Source organism: Spinacia oleracea, chromosome 6 (assembly GCF_020520425.1).
Source record: "Spinacia oleracea cultivar Varoflay chromosome 6, BTI_SOV_V1, whole genome shotgun sequence".
In the NCBI taxonomy this organism is placed as follows: domain Eukaryota; kingdom Viridiplantae; phylum Streptophyta; class Magnoliopsida; order Caryophyllales; family Amaranthaceae; genus Spinacia; species Spinacia oleracea.
In genome coordinates, this window is record NC_079492.1 from 79,217,825 (window position 1) to 79,228,845 (window position 11,021).

General features: G+C 41.2%; 1 protein-coding gene across 4 annotated transcripts in view; it reads left to right on the forward strand.

Moving 5' to 3' along the window:
- The window catches only part of LOC110802078 (DNA-directed RNA polymerase III subunit 1), a 30,899-nt gene extending 19,878 nt beyond the window's left edge, over window positions 1-11,021 (forward strand). For 3 of the 4 annotated variants that reach the window (XM_056830822.1, XM_056830825.1, XM_056830824.1), the window contains 5 exons: window positions 9,335-9,463; window positions 9,569-9,717; window positions 9,805-9,946; window positions 10,025-10,165; window positions 10,804-11,021. In XM_056830822.1, the coding sequence (XP_056686800.1) occupies window positions 9,335-9,463; window positions 9,569-9,717; window positions 9,805-9,946; window positions 10,025-10,165; window positions 10,804-10,899 (657 nt within the window). In that variant the 3' untranslated portion in view covers window positions 10,900-11,021. The remainder of the gene's footprint in view (window positions 1-9,334; window positions 9,464-9,568; window positions 9,718-9,804; window positions 9,947-10,024; window positions 10,166-10,803) is intronic. The other variant, XM_056830823.1, reaches the window with a different exon arrangement.

Sequence of the window (11,021 nt, forward strand, 5' to 3'; positions counted from 1 at the left end):
AAGAACTTCTAGCCGGAAGGCTTATGGGAATAGAGTGAGTTCCCTTGCTTCTTTGAGGTGTTTTCCTGTGGCAATACATTTCGTGGCTCATGTCTAAGTGATACTCAGCAACACTGTCATTTTATATTGTGGATAGTTTCATGATACCATACCCTAACATATCATTTTTTCATTGCCTCTTATGAAGCTTTATTTTAGGTCAGGTTCTAGGGAGTCGAGTTTACTCACAAAAATATAAATTTCTACGAGCCTCTCTTTTAGGTTAAGGTTGTAGGGAGTCGAGTTCAGTCATAAAATTATAAATTTCAATGAGGGTCTTTTAGTTTATCTCTACAGCTGCTAAGAGATTGTTTTTTTATTAAGCTCATAGGGTACTGATGTCTTACTTCAGTGATAGATATATATTCAGTGATCCATTTAATAATATCTGTCGTAAAATGAAAGTGGACAATTTTTCAATACTGAAACTTTGTTAATATTATGTTAATGATATTCGACTGAATTCCTTAGTGATTATGGAGTTATCTTTAACTTTTGGCTCCATTGGCCCCATGTAATGAACTTTGTTTTGTCAGGACAAAAATGACCTATGGCATCCCATCCTCTTTCTTCTTATTTCATCCCTTGAATTTGAATTAATTCTCCTCTTCTTCCCAGTATTTTTTTTCACTTTAAGGTTTTTGAGTTGATGTTGTTGCTTATTGTTAACCCATCAATTATGGTCTTAGTTCAGGGATTAGTATTTATTTTATTCTTTTTAGTTTTCCTTTCTCCGGATATCTTTGGGTCTTACAAGAATTATCTTAGACTGCCTTTTAGCAAGAAGCCTCGAATAGAATGTAAGTTCTTTGTGTTGGAAAAGAGTCTGCCCGATTAGTCCGACCGGGCGAATTGAAGAGATTATAGTATGTTGAACGCGCGCCCGATCGGGCTGATGGTGTCCGATCGGGCGGAACATCGGTCAGAGAACAAAAGACGTACTTTTGTACGTTGTCTTTGCTTCCTCGTGATTCATTTTGTAACAACTCTTTTAATTGTTGTTTAAGGGATTTTTTCCTTCTAATTATGTTGAGTATTATGGTGGTTAATCCTCTTGATTAAGGGGGTTATCAAACTCTTCATTATCATCATTAATCCCATTGATTGTTGTCATTGAACTTCTTTGAGTTCTTTGGCTTTCTAGAGCTGTTTTGATTCCTTCACTAAATCATTTGTATACACTTTATTTTTGATTTTTTGATGAGTCAATTGGTGGTTATTATCCTTGTTTAAGGATATAACAAAACTTTTCCAATTTCATGAATTAATTCCTTTGATGGTCATTGATCTGTTTTGATCTTTTGATTTCTTTTGATGGTTGGTTTTCCCCTTACTCCTTATATATACATTCTTTTCATTCGGAAAAACTAACATGAGGAAAAAACCATATACCCCTTTTGAGTTCATGAGAGGTATCAAACTTGTCTTTGATATAAGATGATCCATACTTTTCTTCAAGCCTTTTTCCATTCCTTATTCTTTTGGGCATAATTTTATGTGGCTCCATCTCATCACCCAAAAGTGTCATTGTGTTTTGAGAGTTATGTAAAAGGGGACGAATCGGTGAATACAATTGTGCATGCCGGTTGCACCAAATCTCATTTTCAAGGCAGTGGTTTGGTTACCACGGCGCAACGATTTCTAAACTCGTTCTTATTATTATTCTAGTATTTTGCCTTGAAAATCCAATATTTACAACACTTTGTAGGAGAGTCTGTAAAAGGAAGCAAGCTAATTTGTATGTCTAACGTTGGTTCACCTTTATAGTTGCCTGGTTTTTCCTCTTTATTAACTTCCAAATTCAGAATTTCTCTGAGGTTGCTAATATTTCTGAGAGATATTTGAGATACTTTATTGGGTCTTGGGAGGGGAAGGGAAGATGGACATCCCCTTTTTTCGAACGTTGTCACAAACCAAAGAAGAGGGGCCTTAGATTTGGGGAGTTTGATGTCCAAGAACATTTCTAGACGTACAAATAGGAGATTTTAGTATTTACTTTGAGGAATGGGGATAAGGTTCTCAAATTATTTGGTAACTCATTCTAAGCTAGATTTTTTTTTTGATAATTTGCAGGATTTTATTCAATTGGCTTTCCAAAGTACAAGGATCAAATACATCTTTCAATTCGGTCTACTGATAGCCAAAGACAGCTTGGCAAACATAATTAACTTTAGCATGATTCATCATAGCCAAGCGATAAATTCAGCATCTCTCACTAGTCCTTGTTTAGCCAATGAGTCTGCTACAATATTTGTAGCCCTGCTTCTATGGATGATTTCCAGATTTAAGCCCCCCTTTCTTGCGTTTCTTATGAAGTTTAGTTGGAAATTCATGTTCCATGGCCCTCCCGAGTCATCGTTGCACCACCTGACAGCATTTGATGAGTCTGATTCTATGACTAGTGGGTGATTTTTGAACCTCTCGCATTTGATGGAAATCTGGACGGCCCTGAAGATAGCCAGAATTTCGGCACAATTAATCTCAATGGCGGGTATTGGGCTTGAGAACATGCACATAAACTTGCTGCTGCAGTTGCGAAGTACTCCCCCGATTGCTGAAGCAGATTGCACTCTATTCACTGAGGCGTCCACGTTCCATTTAAGGGAACCAAAAGGCGGTGGCGACCAGTTTTGGTCCGTGGGCAGCGATGGAATGTGGCCTAGCTTCCCATTGGGCCTTGCCCACATTAGGCACATTGGGTTTCTGAGAATGTCCTCATGCGAATAGGGGTGTGAATCTCTCCACCCCTTCATCCACCAACTAAGCCTTGTGAGTGATAGTTCTTGGAGTTGTTCCACTGTGCTTGTGGTGTTGTTAAAAATCCGGTTGTTTCGTTCCTTCCACAGCGTCCACATTATGATAAAAAACATTGCAAACCAAACTTTCTTGAACAAAATTCCCTTGCCCATGAATCTCCACTGTTCGAAAGCCTCCATAAGGCTCGAGGGGAAAGCCCACTGGAGTCCCCATAGGTTTAGCCACCAAGACCAAAGATTCCAAGAGTAGCTGCAATGAAGTAGCAAGTGGTTGTGATCTTCAGCAGATGATTTACATAGTGCACATGTATTTTCCTCCATCGGGATGACACCAATATGGGCCAATTTCGCCCTCGTGTTCACTTTTCCAAGTAGGGCAAGCCAAATAAAGAACTCGATACGGGGGGGCACTAGACCGCGCCAAACTCCTTTGATAGTGTCATTGTGTGCATGAGCATAAGGTTTTGCAAGCTCCATACATAGGGATTTAACCGAGAAGTTTCCTGATTTGTGTGGTGTCCAAACAAGAGAGTCGTCGCTACTTGGTGATAGATGAGCGGTTTCGAGCATAGTTTGCAGCGATGATCTTTCCTCTATGTCCCTGGGTCTTAGGAGTCTGCTCCATGAGAAGCACCATACCCAATTGTGCCCATCCCAGACCCCCATAGATGCTATTGTTGCGAGTTGATTTGTGGCCAGTTTGAAAAGGCGAGGGAAGGAGAGTTTTAGAGGTGTCTCACCGAGCCAGAGTTCATGCCAAAATAGGGTTGTAGACCCGTTCCCGACACGCTTCCTGATCTTATTGTTTAGGATAGAGCCTGCTTGCGGGTGCTTCAATACGGCTTTGCATATGTTCATCCATGGTCCTCCCTTTGGTGGTAGAAACAGATCACGAATTGTGAAGGATGGGGAATATAGGTACTTGTTGGTGATCACACGGTGCCACAATGTGTTTGGTTCATTGAAAAATCGCCAGACCCATTTGAAGAGCAGTGAGAAATTTCTATGTATGAGGCTTCCGATGCTTACTCCGCCTAAGCATTTGGGAAGTTCTAACAGGCTCCATGGGGCAAGGGCGAGAGATTTTTTCCCAGTATATCCACACCATAGAAATTGCCGTTGGAGCTTATTTATTTTTTCAATGATGCCTTTGGGGATCGGAAATAGTGACATGTAGTATAAAGGCAAGCTTGAGATTGAGGCCTTGATGAGGGTAATTCTACCTCCCAGGGACAGCATTTTCCCTTGCCATGTTGCAAGTTTCTTGCTTATGCGATTGATTATGGGTTCCCATGCATTAAGTTGAGAGAGTGATCCACCGATGGGGAGCCCTAAGTATGTGAAGGGGAGGCATCCTATTTTACATTGCAGCGTTTCCGCGGCATTGTTGAGCCATAATTCATCAATATGTATGCCGATCATAGATGTTTTGTGGAAATTCACTTGTAACCCTGTACATAGATTAAACAAAATCAGTGTCTTCTTGGTATTCATGAGGTATTCAACATTTGGAGGACAAAAGAGAATGGTGTCGTCCGCGTATTGTAAGTGCGTTATTTTCAGACCACCATTCCCCACCTCTATGCCCTCCCATAATTTCAAGGATGTAGCTTTATGTATCACAAGGCTGAGACTTTCCACCACTATGTCAAATAGGAAGGGGGATAGTGGATCCCCTTGACGTAGTCCGCGGTGGAGTTTGAAAGGTGGTGATGGTGATCCATTAATGAGAATCGAGGCAGCCGCGTTCATGGTACAAGCCGTGATCCATTTGCGCCATTGTATGGGGAAGCCCATTTGATTTAGGGTCCAATCAAGGAATCCCCATGAGACACTATCAAAGGCCTTGTGGAAGTCAAGCTTTAGGATTATTGAACTGATCTTTTTTCTTTTACATGTTTCAATCAGCTCCCCTGCTATGAGTGCACCGTCTAGGATTTGTCGGCCTTTCACAAAAGATGATTGGAAGGGCCCTATTAGGGAGTCCATGACTTGTTGTAATCTTCTTGCTAGAAGCTTTGAGATGATTTTGTAGGAACATCCAACCATACTGATTGGTCGAAACTCGTTGAGGCCTTGTGGGTTGTCAACTTTTGGTATTAACGCAATAAAAGCCACATTCGAGCCTTTTGGCAGTGCGTTAGTTGACCAGAATTTCTCCACGAGAGCATATATATCTTCCTTGATCACGTCCCATGCTTCTTTGACACACTTAAAGTTAAATCCATCCGGCCCCGTGGCTTTTTGGGAGTCACATGAATCTACGGCTTCATCAATTTCTAGCCGTGTGAAAGGCTTGATTAGCATGGATGCCTGTTGTGGGGATAGTTGTTTGAAGTCCAGGTTGCTGAAAGTGGGTCTTGTGGGGAATTCTTCCCTGATGATTTTTTTAAAGTATTCAACCGCCTCTTTCTGGATACTTGCAGGGTTATCAATATTAGACCCATTAATATTCAAAGAAGTGATGGAGTTTTTCCTCTTTTTGATGGATGATATAGCATGGAAATATTTGGTGTTCTTGTCGCCCTCCTTTATCCATTTCACACGAGAGTTTTGTGCCCAATAGGTCTCTTTTCGCTTCAGCCAGGACCACAGTTCTTGTTGGTTTGTTTTCCTGTCTTGTATTTCCTCGGACGTCAAGTCTCGATCGTTTGAGATGAGATCAGTGGCATGGATTTTCTCCTCCAGCAAGGCAATGTTGCTGTCAATGTGGCCGAACACAGTGGTGTTCCATATTTTAATGTTGCTTTTGACTTGACGTAGCTTTTCTACAAAAGATAGGTCACTGTTGTTTTCCCATGCTTGTTTTATGACTTTGAGGCATCCCGGGTGTGACAGCAAGCAGTTCTGGAACCTAAAAGGTTTGGGACCCCAGTTTTTTTCACATGATTTGACTATCAAAGGGCAGTGGTCGGAGATGCTTCTTTTGAGGATGGAAACTTGGAGGAAAGGGAAGGTATTAATCCACTCTGGGTTGATCAATAATCGGTCTAGCTTACTTTTTGAGGCACCTCTAAACCATGTGAACCACCCATTGGAGGCAGGAACTTCCATCAACTGGGTGTTTTGAGTGAATAATCTGAAATCATCCAGGCTTTTTTGGTTGACAATTTGGCTCCCCCTTTCGTTCGGGTTGAGAACTTCATTGAAATCTCCAAGAATAAGGCACGGCAGGTTTGATTGGGTCCAGAACTCATGAATTTGCAACCACACACTTTCTCTTTCTTCGTGGTTACAGGGATTATAGATGTTGATGAGGCAGACCTTAAAGTCTATTGCGTGGATGCACCCACTCAAAGCAATCCAGTGTTTTTCGGTGGTTATAGCATCAACGGTGAGGAAATCCCTATGCCACAGAGATATGAGTCCACCAGAGTTTCCAATGGAGGGGGTGATAGAGAATTCAACTCCATCTTCATTCCACACAGTCTTGAGGAAGCGTTGGTTAAGAGTTTCCATCTTTGTCTCCTGGATGAACACTATATTGGGTTTGTGGTTATTGATTTGTTTCCTGAGGTGGGCTCTTTTGATTCGGGCATTAAGCCCTCCGATGTTCCATGATAAGATAATCATTGGAGGCTTTTTGGTGATGAGGGTTTGTTGCCTACTTGGTTTCCCAATCATGTTTTTGGCAACTGATGATGTTTTGGATTCGTGAGGCGAGTTCGGCGATGGGTCCATCAAACGACACACCAAGAGTGTTTGCAAGCTTTAACACATCAGATGGGGTTATACTTTGAAGATTGGTGTTTGGCATGGTGGGCGAATGGGGTGGGAGGGTGGGGTTGGCTTTTTTTGTTTTTCTTGTGAACTTTCTAGCCCTTCTCTTTTCATGGGCCAGTTTTATGGGAATTGGAATGCTGTCCTCGAACCCTGGGGGAAAGATCGGCCCAGATATGTTTGATGATGAGTTTGAGTAGGATGATTGGGGCTTTCGAAGGGGGCCAAATCTGTTGGATGTAGAAATTGGGCTTGACGGCTTGTTGGGTTGGGGGTAAAGTTTTGGGTCTACTTGAGAGTACAGCGGCAAGATTTCTTTTGGGGGAAGGTCCAAAACGGGGTCAGATACAGAGATCTTTTGGGAAGGTGTGCAATCAGTTGCAGCAGCTTTTGAAACTGACTGTCTATTGGAATTGGATCCATTCTCCTTGGGGGAACCCAATTTAGGACCTTGGGAATCATGTTGTGCCGCCTTCTCATTAATGGCTTTTTGTGTAGTTGGAACGGTTTGGTTGGTAAAGACTCTTGGTTCTCCTGAGGTAATGGTGACGTCATTGTCATCCTCCAGCTTTTGGCTAGGGTAAGTTTCTGGTTTGTGGATGCATCTGTCATGGGTTTGTTTTGGATATTGGGATTCTGAGGTGAAGATTGGGTATTTCCTGCCATCCACATCAAGATGTAGTTTACAATTTATCATGAAAAGGCAATCAGTGATCAACATTATCTCTGCACATTCATAATTTGAGTACTCTACGGAGGTGACTCTGCCATAGACACTTCCAATCTTATGGAAGTTTTCATAGTTCCAAGCTGTGAGTGGGACGCCATAAATGCTCAAGGTCGTTCTTCTCCATTGACAAGCAACTTTGTTGTTTACATTTCTGATATCGCTGAACCATCGGTCCAACCAACCGTTATCTAACATTGCTTGTTTCTCCTCCATTGATTCAAAGGAGATCAAGTGTAACACTCCGCCCAAGGGTTTGATTGTAATACTGGTCACACCTTCCGCAAGTATGTTTTCCAAAATTTCAGCCGAATTTTGAGACGACATTGCCACAGCCATGACTGATTTCTCAAATTTTTCGCTGGTATCCATGTTTTCACGACCCTTAATAACTAGAGCCATTTCCTCTCCAATCACCTCCGCCACGATCTCATCTCGGGCTGCAACCGTATCTTCGCCGAGAATTTGCGAGCTGACCTGCCTAGCCTTCGAGGGGGTTTTTATGAGAAAGTCTGGTATTGGCTCCTCAATGTGGTTGTGGGTGGGGGATAACATGTCTTGGGGGGAGATTGCGGGTTGGGGGTTGGGCATGGGTGATGGAGGTATGGGATGAGCTCTCTGAGTTGGGTGATGTGGGGTTGCGTTTATGTTAGCTATTTCCTTGTAGGTGCGTTGGTCCCTCCAGGAGGGTGGGAGTGAATGTTTTGATTGCTTTGTTGATGGTTTTGGTATGGTTTTGATTGGGGGGCTTTGGTGCACCCAATTCTCATCGTGGGAAGCATGGGTGTCGAACTTGGCTGGCTGAACTTTTAACGTTCTTCCTTCGAGTTTCACTCCATTCATTTCCATGATAGCCTGGGTTTGAGCTTGGTTTTCCTTGAATCTGATGAAGGCGAAGCGGTATTGGTAATTTTGGTTTGGGGAAGATGGGATAGCTATGTTTTGGATATTTCCGAATTTTCGGAAGAGATTGGCTATGTCTGAGTGTCTGGTGTCAGCGGGGAGGAAGGAGATGAATATGGTTTTTCTGGCGGTGGGGTTACGGTGGTTGTGGTGTTTTTGTGGTTGTCTTCTGTTTACCTGGGTCCATTTGCTCGGGGGTGGGTTTCTCTCACTCTCTCTCTCTCACTCATTCTAAGCTAGATTAACACACAACTTTCTTCTCCCCCCTACCCCTTTCTTGGTTGGTTTGAAGAAAGCTAATATAGTGGAGGGACGATATCCCGGCAATGTGTTCAGTTGTGAACCAGAACAAAAAAGATGTGAAATAAAAAATCTTAGACCGCTAGAAATTCTTTTGCAATTAACCAACTGAGTGTAGTAGAAGCTTGCTATCAAAACATCTCTCCAAGTAGTTAACTTTCCTTATCCTCCTTGAAACCTACATAACTCATACCTTGGAACATATTAAAACATGCAAATCTTTAGTACCATATGGTCTATGCCACAAGTTGAATATGATTATAATGGAGCAAGTAGCATGGTAGAATCTAAACTGTGTTTGATGAATTGGGTGCAGGTTATTACCACATAAATAATAGGATCTGAATAGAATCGTAAAATTGGTTTTTAAAGTGGAGGCTAAGGTACTTGTGAATGTTTTACAAGAAACTAAGGTGAAAAGTGAAGTTCTCGGGAACATAATATGTCAAGATTGTGGAAGACACCGCCCCAAGGTTAATATTCTTTGTTGAGTAGCATTTGCTATCGCCAACTATATTTCATGTATCAAATCAAACCATTTAACTTTCCAAGTAAATATGCTGTGGCATAATAAGCCTCATAGATTTAATCAATATAGTGTGCATCCCTGGCTCCCTTGAAGGAATTGAGTGTACTTCCCTCTACAATCTTACGATGGCGAAAGCTGATACCGTTTTGACATGAATCTAGAGGGATTTAGCAAATTTTGTACTAAGGTTTTATTTTTGCAGAAGAAATTGGGTTTATCGTTTCCAAGATACTGGTCATGTAAGCGTATGAGCATATTTGAAATGTACTGGTTGAACTTTGTTTAGGATGACTGGCATTACCTTCAAGTTGAAGTTGCTCAATACATAAACAGCGATCGCAATTTATGTAAACTACGAAGCCATTGTCTGGGTTTGTTCAACGCTTAAAGGGAAAGCAAGGACGTTTTCGTGGAAACCTGTCAGGGAAGCGTGTCGAGTTCACAGGAAGGACTGTCATATCTCCTGATCCTAATCTGAAAATCACAGAGGTCCAACATATTTTAATCTTATAGCTAGCTGTTGGTTCTTTGTTTATAGTACGAAGTATGTATTTTTGATAGGAACTAGAAAATGGTGACGATTGTTTCTTGCAGGTTGCAGTTCCACTACCAATTGCAAAAATCTTGACTTATCCTGAACTTGTGAACCGTCAAAATATAGAAAAGTTGAAGCAGTGTGTGCAAAATGGGTCAAAGAAGTATCCAGGTGCAAAGTTTGTAGTGGAATCCAATGGTGATAAGACGTGAGGTTTTCTGAAAACCATGCAGATTTTATAAAGTGTAATTGTAGTTACCGGGTGACTGCTGATATTATTTGTGTTTCCATGCAGGGATTTGTCATTTGGTAATCGAAAAAGGATAGCCAATGAACTGAAGTTTGGTTCTATAGTTCATCGTGACCTGGAAGATGGTGATATTCTTCTTTTTAACAGACAACCCAGCTTGCATCGGATGTCTATGATGTGCCATAGGGTAAAGGCTAATTTCCAACTCTGTGTTTAATTTATGTAGTGAAGGCCCAATATTGATGCATAAATGCGATGTTTGTAGGCTAGAATAATGCCATGGAGAACTTTGAGATTCAATGAATCTGTTTGCAATCCATACAATGCTGATTTTGATGGTGATGAGATGAACATTCACGTTCCACAAACCGAAGAGGCTCGGGCAGAGGCTTTAATGTTGATGGGGGTAAACCTGATTCCCATAACTCCTTATTGTTGTTTTTGCTTACCTGTCTGGAATATGACCTATCAGCTCATTCTTCTTGAATAAGTTGCGACTCTGAAATAGCTGTAGGTCGGCAGTGGGCTTATTTGGCTGACTGATTCCGTGTCATGAAAATGGGTTTATGCTTTTCATCTTGGATCCTAATTCTTCTAGCATGCCTCATTCCCTGTTGCTGGGTGGGTGTTCCTTTTGTCTAAGATGTTTGGTATTGTTTGAATGACCTGTGAATTGCCTAATCATATCCAAGTGTTTTGGTGGTGTATGTTTTTATTATTTGTTATTGTGACACATTGTTTTTTAGTTGTGACAGAGAAATTGTTTGTACGGTTATTTGAAAATGGTCTGGGTAAGAGAGAAATATTTTTAGAGCTTATGTAGTGTTTATCTGGCATGGCTTAGCATCTCAACTAGCAAGTTCGTCAAGAAGTTTAAAGTCTCAAAATTACTTTTACTTTGTATTAAATAAACTTATTAGGATTAATTTTGAAAATCAATTGTTTTAGAGCTTACAGGGATTTTGGTTTAATATGATATGTGGGTATGGAAAAAAATCCCGCAGCTTTGAAGTAACGTGTTATTTTTGTAAAATTGTGTTGCAGGTGCCTAAAAATGGCACCATTTTGGTTGCTTCCACTCAAGATTTTTTGACGTCGTCATTTCTAATTACGAGGAAGGACACATTTTATGACCGTTGAGTATTTTCTCTTATGTGTTCTTACATGGGAGATGGGAATGGATATGATTCGTCCTGCTTATATGGAATATGGAATATCTGATATTTCTTTGCAGTTATATTTGTTTGGTAGAACTTGTACTA